The following is a 14,070-nucleotide window of genomic DNA, read 5'->3' as shown; positions in this document are numbered from 1 at the left end:
GTACTGTTCGGATCAGTAGAAATGAATGGATGCACCTGGTACTTCCGCTTTGACGTCGGCCGGCCACTTATCCCCCCGCGTGCCGGCAACGTCCATTCATTTCTATGCGAGCGTGCTGTTCGGATCGGCTGATCTGAACAGTACTCGCTCATCTCTAGTGAACACCGTAGTGGGGAAAAAAAGCCAATGCCAAACCGCCGTTTTTTCACTGTTTTGCATCTTATAAAGATGGGAATAAAAAGGGATCTAAGCAATAGCAATTCACCTAAATGGTATAACTAAGAAGTACACCTGGTCCCGCAAAAAAAGGATGCCCTGTGCAGGGAAGTGTAAAAAAGTTACAGGTGTCAGAATATGGCGACTATTAGAAAAAAAAAATTTTGCTCAGTTTTGGATTTTTGTTAACCCCTTCCCGCCGATGGCATTTTTTGATTTTCGTTTTTCGTTTTTGACTCCCCTCCTTCTAAACCCCATAACTTTTTTATTTCTCCGCTCCCAGAGCCATATGAGGTCTTAATTTTTGTGGGACAAATTTTTCTTCATGATGCCACCATTAATTATTCTATATAATGTACTGGGAAGCAGGAAAAAAATTCAGAATGGGGTGGATTTGAAGAAAAAATGCATTTCTGCGACTTTCTTACGGGCTTTGGTTTTACGGCGTTCACTGTGCAGCCAAAATGACATGTCCTCTATATTCTGTGTTTCGGTACGGTTCCAGGGATACCACATTTATATGGTTTTATTTACATTTTGACCCCTAAAAAAATTCCAAAACTGTTAAATTTTTTTTTTCTAAAAGTCGCCATATTCCGACGGCCGTAACTTTTTTATACGTGCGTGTACGGGGATGCATAGGGCGTCTTTTTTTGCGGGGCCGGGTGTACTTTTTAGTTTTACCATTTTCGGGAAATGTTATTGCTTTGATCACTTTTTATTAAAATTTTTATCAGAATCAAAACAGTGAAAAAACGGCGGTTTGGCACTTTCGACTATTTTTCTCGCTACGGCGTTTACCGAACAGGAAAAATATTTTTATAGATTTCTAGAGCGGGCGATTTCGGACGCGGGGATAGCTAACATGTATATGTTTCACAGTTTTTAACTACTTTTATATGTGTTCTAGGGAAAGGGGGGTGATTTGAACTTTTAATACTTTTTATATTTTTTTATATTTTTTTAACTTTTTTTTTATTTATTTTTTTTTTGCATTTATTAGACCCCCTAGGGGTGTTGAACCCCAGGGGGTCTGATCACTAATGCAATGCATTACAATGCTAATGCATTGCAATGCATTGCAAAAAATCATCCTTTCTTTTGCAGGCTGCATAGACCAGCCTGCAAAAGGGAGGATTTGCAGACAAGCCTGGGAGCCTAATACAGGCTAATACAGGCTAATACAGGAGCCTAATACAGGCAAAAAGGCGGCGCCCATGCACCGCCGGGAAAATGGCGCCTTTGACCGCGGCGCCGGAGGGGTTAATGCCTCCAATCGGTCCGGGGACCGATCGGAGGCATGACAGCTGGTTGTCTACTGCAGTAGAGACCCGGCGGCTATGGCGGCCGCCTGGCTCCCGGGTGGTCGCCATAGTTACAGACCCGACATGCGCCGTAATAGTACGGGAAGGGGTTAAGGGGTTAGAATATAAATAAAACCATATAAATTTGGTATCCTCAGAATTGTACCAAAACACAGAATATAGGTGACATGTCGTTTTGGCTGCACAGTGAACATCGTAAAAATGTCACACAAATGCAGTTTTTCTTCAAATCCTCCTATTCTAATTTTTTTTTTTACAGCTTTTCAGTACATTGTACAGGATAATTAATGGTAACATCTTGAAGAAGAATTTGTACCGCAAACATTAAGACCTCACATTGTTCTGAGCAGAAAAATAAAAAGGTTATGGGGTTTGGAAGGGGAGTAGTCAAAAACGAAAATTAAAAAATGCCCGCGGTGGGAAGGATTTAATGAGGACTTCTTAACAACTCCAGTTCTTAGTATCAGTTAAAAGTCGCTGCTCCACTGATTCTGGTACAGTTGGAATTTTTTCCTTCAGCCCCCACCATTCCCAAGCAATCAATGCTGTTAATCTTGCTGCCTGATATACTATTTAGGCTCTGTACTGTCAGGAGGGGTGGTGTCAGGCAGGAGCAGACAAGGGGTGTAATTTTGAGCTCTGACACTGGCTGCTTCTGATTGGAGCTCTGTATCACACCCCCTGCCTGACACCACCCTTCTGACATTACAAAGCTTAAATAGCACATCAGACACCAAAACTAACTGTACTTGTTGCTCAAGAACGGTAAATGCTAGAGAACAAAATTCCAACTGTGCTGGAATCAGTGGAGTAGCAGCTATTAACAGATACTATGAACTTGAATTCGTGGAGAAGGTGAAAGGTCCACTTTAAGCCTTCAACATTTACACCTGGGTTGGAGGTTATAGAAACTTTTGTTGGAGATCCCTGTAAAAATGCAAGGCATTAAGGAGTTGGAAAAAAGTTACTGACTCTGGCTTCAAAGTAAAATTCTTAAATATGATACAATTATTCATATTGTATAATTGGATACAAAGCTTGTTGCATATTTACTTTGAAATAAACTTAGTCTCTATAGTTTTCTTTCATGAATTAGCGGAGCTGACTGTGGTCATCGGTGCAGGAGTCAGGTTGTGAAAAGAGTGGGGACAGTTACCCAGGGGACCTGATGGAGTATACTAGGCTCACTATATGTCCATTATGCAACAGTTCTAGCAGATTCATTATTGAGATTATTTGGATCCTGTAACATCAGAAATTACAACTCGGATGTGAATGAAGTCTTAGATGTTTGATAATTGTCAGATCTGGCTGTACCCTTTTCTGAAAGGAAAGGGAGTAGTCTGAATCACAGTAGTGATGGGTTGGGCAGATGACTTAATCTGCTCATGGATTTTCCATTAATATAAGTGTTAGTGTTTTTTCTGCAGCTGTTCTCAATTATTAATATCATGGGGAACACCATGTATTTCTTTATAATTCCTTTTCTCAGGCAACAAAAAAGTAAATGCTATGGCATCAAGATGGCTCACACAGTAGCTCCAGAGTCCTCTGTGTGAACATGCTGTAAGGCTGAGGCCTCACTTTGTGGAAACGCTGCTTCTTTTGTTGCAGATTTTGTTGTGGTTTCTTGAGCCACAGACAGGAGTGGATTGTGCAGAAGGTAGAAGTATAATAACTTTCTATATATTTCCCATTCCCTTTGTAGCCATTCTTGGCTTTGGCTCAAGAAACCGCAGCAAAATCTGCAACAAAAGAAGCTGCATTTCCACAACATGAGGCCTTAGCCTTAATTTGCTTGAGACTTGTTTTTTTTTTTTGTTTTTTTTTCAAAAGTTGTCTCTTGTTATTACAGTCATTATTTGCAACCTCTTTAACCACTCAAAGAATATACTACAGACGCAAATACAGTGTGGGAAAATGTTTCTCCACTTTCCTTTATAATTAATTTCCATATTCAAGTCTTCCGCATTTATTTATGTAATATAATATTTTATATTTTTTTGTTTTTACAGCTTCACAATGACGACACAAGTTACCCTCGAGGATGCTCTATCCAATGTGGATCTCTTGGAGGAGCTGCCTTTACCAGACCAGCAGCCCTGCATTGAGCCACCTCCATCATCTTTGCTGTATCAGGTACAATAATCCTATACCATGTACTTAATGGTGCACATAAAATATATACTCACCTACACAATCTTGTAAAAGATTCTGCGAGGAGTAACTAGCTGCCAGAGTCAGATCCTGGCAGTGACTTATTTGTCCTTATGACAAATGATCAGCCAAGTTGGACTGCAGCATCAGAATTCTGGTGGGAGTCAAGAGACCCTCATTCACATTAACAGAGGTAGAGTCACCTTTGTATTAAGGCTCAAAGGGATTGTCCAGGATAAATCAATATTCTAATAACAAGTCCCCCATGCCACCCCCTCCAACTTCCTAATGTACATCTTTTTTCAATATCCCTCTGTTGTTCTGTAATATATGTAATTCATGAGACCTACATATATTACATTTGTTTTGCCTTTCTGCTGATGTAGCGGGTTCTCGGACTAATCGATATCCTGAGTCGTTATGTCAGTGTAAAGGACCTGTCCCCAGCCAGTTGTTGTTTTATAAATGAAACTGTCTTGAAATATTTTTTCTGAGATTGATCATAACTTTGTGTTTTGTTGTTTTTTCTTATTTGTGCAGCCAAATTTCAACACTAACTTTGAGGACAGAAATGCCTTTGTCACTGGCATTGCACGATACATTGAGCAGGCTACCGTCCATTCTAGCATGGTGAGTGGTGATAGCATGTTGAATTATTACTTCGATTTTTATATGTCTGTATACATATACATCGTACAAAATAAACATTATGCCGTTATGTTGGAAAGCCACAGTCCATCTGTTTAATATCCAAGTAAATGGTTGTCTGCTTTCCTCTGGTGGTATTTATTATGATTTTTTTTTTTCTGGAACACTCTTGAGCAGTTAAAGAGGTGTTTGTTTTTTTTTTTTATTTCAGTATATAACATAAATTCCTGGGTCTTTTTTTGTAGAATGAAATGCTGGAAGAAGGACAGGAGTATGCCATCATGCTTTACACATGGAGAAGCTGCTCTAGAGCCATACCCCAGGTAACTGTTTACCGTATCCTGTCTTATTGATTATCCAATGTTAAATGAAGAGGTTTTTTTGGTGGGTATGGGTGTTGCGCTTTCTCTTATGCAGTGTTCATTAATTACATTAATTTTCACATTTAATTCCTTCTATCATGAGGACTTCCTCTTGACACCATTTACACTGTATCCTGGTATTTACAACAAGTATATGTCTGTAGATTGGATACGTGTAAACATGTTAAACAGTCTTATGCCTTATTTTCACAATGTTATTGAGATGCAGCTAAAAAGAGTGTTAAAGGGTTTGTCTGGGATAATTGGAAATCCCTATACTAATCTAAACCTCTTCACGTGGGACAGCTCGTCTTTCTTTACTGATTCTGCGGGCATGCCCTCTTCTTCAAGCGCTGCTCTGCCCGCTGCTGTTGCTACTGCGCAGCTCTCACGCATGTGCAGTACAGGTGGATTATCACTGCAGAGAACAAAGCAGTGCTGGGAGAAGAGCGCACGCCTGCAGAATCAGTAAAGGAGGAGGGGCCGTCCCGCAGGAATAAGCCAAGAAGATAAGTATATAATGGGTCGGGGGTTGGGCTGAGTAGGTAGGGAAGGTTGGGATAGCTAGAGAGACACGGAGAGAGTGTATGAGAGGGAGAGAGGAAGGAGAGGGGATTGAGGGAGGGGGGGGGAGTAAGGTGAGAATGGTTAGTGTGGAAGTTACATAGCAGGAAGCTGAATCGTTCAATCAAATTCAAGGAAATACCAGAAGCTTCCAGAGACACCAAGCAATCACTCAAAACATGGCTAAAGGTACATGGGTGCATTTATTAACCTATTAATATCACTAACAGACATTTAGAAAAAAAAACAAAAAAACATTTTTTTTGCCCAGAAAAGCCCTTCAAGGGTTAGTTCACATGGCGGAAACTTTTTCCGTGTGTCTGGAGACGCAGAAGCTACAGCTGACTCAGCCACAGAATCCGTGTAAAGATAGGGCATGCCGCTTTTTGTCGTGCGCTAGCTGAAAAAAATTGTTAGCAGGAAAAAAGCGAGTCGCTCCCATTGAAATGAATGGGAGACGTTTTTGCAGGTGGATTCCACGTCAAAATACTCTGTGTGAACATACCCTAAGCCAGAAGAAGTAAATGTATCTATGGCCGTCGTGCAGCCAGCTTCTGCAAACCCTGCTTAGTGTTTTGTGAATGCTGCAAACAGAGGTTGTGTTGTCCATCAACACACTTCAACATACTGTTTAGACTAGGGCTACACAGCAATCTGACTACTAAGGATTTCACTTTTCACTGTACTGTAAAGCATGTCGTAAAAGTGAGTGGAGTTGTTTTCCAATTTGCAGACTGTCACAACACTATAGTCTAGAAATCAAACCTTTCTAGATTACCTGTAACTGTAGTGTCTCAGCCACAGCAACATGTAAGACTCAGCACAATCCCATATACCTTGAAGTAGCATATTGGTTGCTTGATGGATGTCACAGACTGGGTCACCAGGTTTGCTTTCACTGTGTATAGAATACAGGTGCAGTTCCAGTACCACTGAGATGCAGGAGTTTTCAACTCTTTTGGCTTCCCTGTCTATAGTTGCATTTGACTGCATAACTACACATTTAGTTATGATTATGATAGCAACACAAAATTAGCATTTTAACTACATCACATCACATTTGGGTTTTTTCCCCCTACCAGGTGTTTTTGGTTAGCACTTCTGTGCTTGGGGCATGTCAGCAGTCTAGTTTACAGTAAAAAAAACAAAAACAAAAACAAAAAAACTATATTCCCTACATCAGTGCCTGCTTGCTATACCTCTATGTACAGATTACCATGGAGGTATTCAGTACATCACTACCACACTTGTTTCCCTGTATGGCTTATTATATAATCTTTATATTTTCCTAGTGTAGAATAAAATGCAGTGTTAGATCAGTGTTATATCAAAACACAATGGCACTGTACAGATCCCATTGATGATACTTTCCATTATGGCATCCATCATTTTGTGGGACAAAATATTTTTTTCTGTGATTTTTTTTGACAAAATTTGCCATGTGGAATCCTACATTAAGTGTGAAGCTAGCCTTCCATGTTTTCTCTTTTGCTATTACTATCCTTTTAAACTTACTGTTCTGTCTATGGTTGTATATTTGCTTGATGTACAGTAACCAGTGGTTAGTTTTTCCCTTAGAAAGGATTTCTGGTCCAAATTTAATTCTCATACTGACAACCTATTGGCGAAAATCTTCTGTACAGTAGCAAAACAGACATTAGTGAAATGTTTCATTTGGCCTTTTTCTACTGTGCTTGCACTGTGCATTTTTGCAAAAGTAACAAGAGGAAATCCAGCAGTATTGGTTGTCATTTTTAATCCAAATGTTATTTGGTCATCATTTTTGTCATCACCAAGTTGTAGCTCGGCTGTATTGCATCCCAGTTGGAAAGGAAGGGGAATATTTGGTAGATAAAACATAGGAAATATCCAGATTGAGTACCTCCATGAATATGGATCTAGCCAACTACCAAGAAGTTTACTCACTTACAAAAGTGATTGGCTAATTTATTAAGTTGATTTACTGGTATATGTTGGCTTTCTTGTGTTTCTATAGTTGAGCTTTGTGTATTTGTTATTTAGTGAATTTAATAACCTGATGATTTTATTTCCTTTCCTCTAGGTTAAATGCAATGAACAGCCTAACAGAGTAGAAATCTATGAGAAAACTGTTGAAGTTTTGGAACCAGAGGTCACCAAACTAATGAACTTTATGTATTTCCAGGTACCAGTTTTTTGCTTTTGCAAATAAGTTCTGGACAGATTAGTAAGATATATATGCTAATGAACGAGTTACATATTCTACTGAACATACAGACAATAAAAAGGAGACTATAATGTTAGTATTGTACTTGTGCTGGGGTTGCCATGTTGACATCAGCAGGATACTGTGTATGGCTCTCCTGTCACTTGGCCTCCACTTTTGCGAGTTTGTCAGATGATAAGGGGAACGGGCATGTAGCTGTATTCCTATCAGCCCCATTTACAGGGGAAATCATTGTTTGTTAGTGTTGTGTTAAATAAAGCTGGTGTACTTGTGTAACTTCTTAATTTCTTTAATTTTGGTGACAGAGAAATGCTACTGAGCGCTTTTGTGCTGAAGTGAAACGTCTTTGCCATGCAGAGAGAAGAAAAGACTTTGTGTCTGAAGCTTACTTATTAACTCTTGGAAAATTCATCAATATGTTTGCCGTTTTGGATGAGCTCAAAAATATGAAGTGTAGTGTGAAAAATGATCATTCAGCATACAAGAGGTGAGATGTTCATGGATCACCCACATAGTCCGTGAATTAATAATGATGTATTCTGATCTATGTTGTAATAATAAATATGTCTTCGCATGAGGCATAAAATTCCCCCAGCATATGTTTACAATGCATACCATAGCCAATGATCACTTATTGCAGTAAATATTTAACCTTTGATCCTAATAAAGACACCCTTTCTCTTTTGGGAAGGGATCTATAACTTAGAATAAGTACCATTTTTGGAAAGGGACCACTTACTTTTAGGATCCCTCTCTCGCATATCTATCTACAGGTAAGGAAGTGGACGGATGCTTTTAAACGGTGACCAAGGTCTTTTAATCTAATTCTTTTTCTTAAATTTTGTCTAATTCTAGAGCTGCTCAGTTTTTGCGGAAAATGGCAGATCCTCAATCAATCCAGGAGTCCCAGAACTTGTCCATGTTTCTCGCCAATCATAATAAGATAACTCAGGTGTGTACAAGGTGCTAACAATACTTATTGTAGTTTAGGTACGCCCTATTTCTAACCTACACATGCAAGATGCTCCTATTCAAGTAATAGGAACAACGCTACCGACCAGTCCACTGTGTAGCAGTAGCCCAAGTTCAGTGCCACACCTATTATTTGTATAGCAGCAGTCTGCTTGTGATCCTTGTCCGCTGCACTCCTTCCAGTGCCTGAAGGATGCCAGAATAGGTGAGCCTTCTATGGATTGCATACTGATGGCTTAGCCCATGGAGGCTGAAAACCCCATTAAAGCACATATAGTCACTGTCTTATTTTTCCATTTAGAAGGACTTCCTTGAATAATTTCTTGTTGTGTGATGTACACAGTAAAGTAAAACTTTAATAGGTTATCCCAAAAAAACTTTTGTGCTGTGATTTTCTCAGTTTCCTGTACTTTGAAAGGAATAGAAGTATGCATGGTTGTGCAACTATATCCCATCATTGTATAAAAATGCATAGCAGTCATACTTGGGTAGGTTACAAATTCCATCACTTTAAGAAGTAGAAGGAAATTTTGCAGATTTGTGGCACTGAAGTGGAGTAAGCTGTGTATTCTGATACAACATAAAGGGATTTTACAGGCTTAGTACAGAACCCTGATAAATTGGGGTGAAGGTGCCGTGCTTTATATTATTTTTGTTATTCGAGTATTCGTATTTTGATTTGAGCTCATCTTCTATGCTGGTTTTCACATTAGATTCTGCACTCTCTTATTTGTGGTGGTCTTTACTTTGCAGTCATTACAGCAACAACTGGAAGTCATTCCTGGCTATGAAGAACTCCTCGCTGATATTGTGAACCTATGTGTTGACTACTATGACAACAAAATGTACTTGACGCCCGGGGAGAAGCACATGTTACTAAAAGTAAGAAAACTACAATAACTAGACTTTGTTTTACTTTGTCAGTGGTTGATAGAAGTATTATTTCATTCTGTATTGAAAATGGACAACATCGGCCAGTAAGTGTGAACAGTGGTATAAAATTGTATAACACATAGGGTCTTATCTATGTGAAACAATGAACATGTATCTAGAGATGAGCGAACACTATTCGAAACAGCCGTTTCGAATAGCACGCTCACATAGAAATGAATGGAAGCGGCTGGCACGCAGACTTTGCCGGCTGCTCAACCCCCTGCGTGCCAGCTACGTCCATTAATTTCTTTGGGAGCGTGCTAATCAACATGGCTGTTTCGAATAGTGTTCGCTCATCTCTACTTGTATCTGCTTTAAGTTTGTATATTGACTCATTAAATAGGAATGTTCATAGTTATGTGGATATTTTTGGAGGGTCCTCTCCAGGAATTGTCTCCACCTAGAAATCTTGGCTGTGTTCGTAACTGCTGTGTGTGACAAAATAGTGCAGTAAAATAAAGTGCAGTGCCAGAACTCCGTTGTCTTTTGCTGTGTTCTGTTTGTGCAGCTTAGTCAGGAGCAGAGTATCTGACCAGTATTTTATCCTATGGCAGTTTGCCTACATCACATTTACCTCGTTCTTTGTATACTTTAAGGGATTGTCTGGTTTACAAAACCCATTTTCATATACCTTATTACAGTTAATAAAATGGATTCTCACATTCAGGATCTTCATCCCTTGAGTGAAGAGGGGATGAGAAGCAGCGCCTCACTCTGGAGGATTTGTTTTTGTACAACCCATTGAGAAGGATGGGCTTGTGATCTTTTTATTAAAGGACCCTTCTAACATGTTGAGATTGTCTAAAATGTTCAATTCTTTAAGATTATATATGGTTAATATGATATATTTAGTAAAGGGAAATGTTCGTTGTTGTACCGTGTTAGCCAGTGGGTTGGAAATATAAAAAAACACGAAAACTTGGTAATCTTCAGTAGTTGATACCTTTTTAATGGCTAACTCATAATGATGACAAATGGCTAACGTTTCGAAGCGCAAGGCTCCTTTGTCAAAGCAAATTTAAAAACATTTTTGAAGGATGCATATATATATATATATATATATATATATATATATATATATATATATATATATATATATATATATACACAGAGCAGGCACAAAGGGTGTTAGATTTCAGGAGGAGGGGGGGGTTGTTAGTAGTTGGTGAGACAATGTAAGCAATTGGTGGAGACATTTGCTAGAGACAATGTGGTAATTGGTGGAGACAATATAAACACTTACAGGTCCTTGTCAGATCACACACTACTGTAAAAAGACATGAACCCCTGTGATGCATTAATCCCACACTCTAGTGTCCGAAACAATGTCATGAATTTATATTCATGTATGCGTCTTTCTCTCTTAGATCTGAAATTCCCTCTCAAAATCAGAATTTTCATGTCATTGGTAATGTTGTGGTCCCCCCTGCAAAAATGTTTTGACACGGGAAGGTCAGATCTTTGTTCTTTAATAGTATGGCGATGTGAGTTCATGCGCAGTCTAAGTTGCTGTCCGGTCTCTCCAACATACAGATTATCAGTGGAGCATTTGGTACACATAATTAAATACACTACATTGGATGTGCTGCAGGTGAAGGTACCTGGAATGTTATATTCCTTGTTCGAGTTTGGTATCTCTATCCTGTCAGTGGTCAGTATGTGGGGGCAGGTTTTGCACCTCTTATTCCCACATGGAAATGTTTTGAGAGGGAATTTCAGATCTAAGAGAGAAAGACGCATACATGAATATAAATTCATGACATTGTTTCGGACACTAGAGTGTGGGATTAATGCATCACAGGGGTTCATGTCTTTTTACAGTAGTGTGTGATCTGACAAGGACCTGTAAGTGTTTATATTGTCTCCACCAATTACCACATTGTCTCTAGCAAATGTCTCCACCAATTGCTTACATTGTCTCACCAACTACTAACAACCCCCCCCTCCTCCTGAAATCTAACACCCTTTGTGCCTGCTCTGTGTATATATATATATATATATATATATATATATATATATATATGCATCCTTCAAAAATGTTTTTAAATTTGCTTTGACAAAGGAGCCTTGCGCTTCGAAACGTTAGCCATTTGTCATCATTATGAGTTAGCCATTAAAAAGGTATCAACTACTGAAGATTACCAAGTTTTCGTGTTTTTTTATGATATATTTAGTTATATATGATAATATATGGTTATAGAACCATTAGTTTATAGAACCATGTCATGAATACCATATTCTGTCCATAAATTACATCATTTTATATATTTTTTTTTTTAGGTTATGGGATTTGGATTGTACCTTATGGATGGGAGTGTGAGCAACATCTATAAACTAGATGCTAAGAAGAGGATTAATCTCACTAAAATAGACAAGTTCTTTAAGGTAGTAATTAAAACAATAATGATTGTTATATGTTCAGCAAATGGATAAATAGAAGCGGAACAGCTCTGTGGTCTGTGCCTGACATTGCATCTCTGCCCCTTTTACTGCAATACCAGACACAGCCAGTAAATCTGAGTGATTATTGTACATTAAAACTGTTTAAGAGCCAAAGGTGAGGAATAAAAATGAATTGAAATAAAGCTTGGTATGGTTCTCGCTATGTTTTCATATGCAGCATTCTTGTGTTATTCTATTTAATCAGACTAATTACAAATGTAGTAATATTCATATTATTCTGAGCCAGTAATGTCTGTAGTATGCAATGTTGGTTTAGATCTGTATAGTCACATTTATTTAACTGTTTACACTAGATGTCTTCTCAGGGTCAGTGTTGTTCAGCAGAGGCTTACTCAGTTATTGTAATGGGAAGAATTTGTGGTATATCATGTCAGGCTTTCTCATTATTATTATTATTATTTATATTCTTGTTTATTTTTTTTTCTTATCATTTTACGAGTACAGCAGTTGCAGGTGGTGCCACTATTTGGGGACATGCAAATAGAACTTGCAAGATACATTAAAACCAGCGCACATTATGAGGAGAATAAATCTCGGTAAGCATTCTTAGTCCCTGCCAGCTTTACTGGGTGAAGAAGCCTGTATGCAGAGGATAGTAATAATGTTAACATTGGCCAATGAAGAATTTTTGGAATACAAGTTCTGCTTGTCCAATACATTAAGGGTATGTTTACACAGCGGAAAATGGAATCCGCGTGTGAACATACCACGTGGCTAGCTGCGACAGAATGCTGGTGCAGTGCGCTGGCATCCCATCGTGGAATTCTGCTCCAGATTAGGCCCGAATGAATGGGCCAGATAGGTCATCATGAACATGATTGAAAATCAATTCCATTAAAAAAAAAAAAAAAAAGATCAGATTTTCAACACTAAGATCTGTTGTGAAAGGACGGCCACTAGGGGGCACCTATGTTTTAAATCTGCAGTCCACTGAATTGGATCCTTAGAAGCAGAGGCTGCTGTAGGAAGTAGGTGAGCAAGTCCAGCAGCTCCTTTACCAGCTCTGCAAAGGCTCTTCTTACCTCTCAGCCCTGTGGACTGCTGTCTGTATGTACTCACAGGTATAGTGAGAAGTTCTGTACAGAGTGAGTTATGTTTTTCAGTGCCTGTGATAACAGCTTTACATAGAGCAAGGAAAAAACAGGTTAGGTTAATTCTTCTGACTAAGCATGGGGAAGTGGTGCTTGAGCAAAGATCATGCTTGTGTAGGACCACAGGAATTATTTAGTGTATACACTCCGTATACAAGACCTGCCCAGATAGTGCCATAACTTGCTTGAAAATATATACTATATAGAATAGACAATTGGATGGAGCTTTTTGCACAATCCTGAGCCTTGTGGGAAGTGTTGCTCAGTAAACTACTGTCAGCGGTCCACACCAGGTACCCGCCCTCTTTCTCTGAGTGAGCTGCAGGTGTTAAAGCAAAATGAGGTGATTATACCCAGAAAAAAAAAAAAGTATCAACACTTTTGAATGGTCCAACACCAACAGAGCATGTGTCCAGGAAGACACTGCATGATTTGTAAGTTCCATCAAAAACTTGGGTACCCTTTAACTTTCCTCTAGTTTTTCTCTCAGCCCATCCTGAAAGAGGACCTTTTACCACCTCCACCAATTAACGTTCTTAGCATCTGATAATAGACACTGATTCCAGCACAGTTGGAATTTTCTGTCTAGCCCCCACCGTTACAGTGCAGTTTTTTTTCTGCAGGCCGGGGAAGATGAAAAAAGAAAAAAAAAACAAAAAAAAACATACTCCCTTTTTCCTGGCAGTCCAGCATCCCAGTTTCTGTAAAGACTTAGCCAATTTTCATGATGAAAAAAAATCTGGCTACTTTGATTTTTATATGTGATCTAGGGAAAGGGGGGGGGGGGGGGGTGACTTGAACTTTTGTGTTTCTTGTGGGATTTTTTTTTCCAGACCCCCTTGAATCCTAGAGGGTCTGATTGGTTATACTACACAATGCAATATGTGGCATGTAAAATTTTAACAGCTTCGATTGGTGTTGCACCGATCACAGCTGTTAGCTGTATTATACAGTCAGCATCAGCTCCTCAGCCCCCTCCATACATCCAGTTTCCTTTCCCCTTTGCCAACCTCCAGGAAAAAAAAACAAAAAAAAAACCTTTTTTTCCTGGACAACCTTTTTAAGCTCTGTAATGTCAAAAGGGCAATTCAGGCAGGAGAAGGAAAAGGGGCCTGATTCAGAGCTCCAATGAG

The 14,070-nt window shown here is 39.0% G+C and overlaps 1 protein-coding gene across 2 annotated transcripts in view; it reads left to right on the top strand.

The window, feature by feature from the left end:
- Positions 1-14,070, top strand: part of LOC142195432 (cytoplasmic FMR1-interacting protein 1) — a 75,178-nt gene that overhangs the window by 13,650 nt on the left and 47,458 nt on the right. For both annotated transcript variants that reach the window (XM_075265221.1, XM_075265222.1), the window contains exons 2-10: positions 3,557-3,680; positions 4,239-4,328; positions 4,592-4,669; positions 7,335-7,436; positions 7,784-7,965; positions 8,334-8,430; positions 9,204-9,332; positions 11,664-11,768; positions 12,291-12,382. In XM_075265221.1, the coding sequence (XP_075121322.1) occupies positions 3,564-3,680; positions 4,239-4,328; positions 4,592-4,669; positions 7,335-7,436; positions 7,784-7,965; positions 8,334-8,430; positions 9,204-9,332; positions 11,664-11,768; positions 12,291-12,382 (992 nt within the window). In that variant the 5' untranslated portion in view covers positions 3,557-3,563. The remainder of the gene's footprint in view (positions 1-3,556; positions 3,681-4,238; positions 4,329-4,591; positions 4,670-7,334; positions 7,437-7,783; positions 7,966-8,333; positions 8,431-9,203; positions 9,333-11,663; positions 11,769-12,290; positions 12,383-14,070) is intronic.

Source organism: Leptodactylus fuscus, chromosome 2 (assembly GCF_031893055.1).
Source record: "Leptodactylus fuscus isolate aLepFus1 chromosome 2, aLepFus1.hap2, whole genome shotgun sequence".
In the NCBI taxonomy this organism is placed as follows: Eukaryota; Metazoa; Chordata; class Amphibia; order Anura; family Leptodactylidae; genus Leptodactylus; species Leptodactylus fuscus.
Note: the sequence above shows the minus strand (reverse complement) of the source record. Positions and strands in the feature narration are given on the sequence as shown.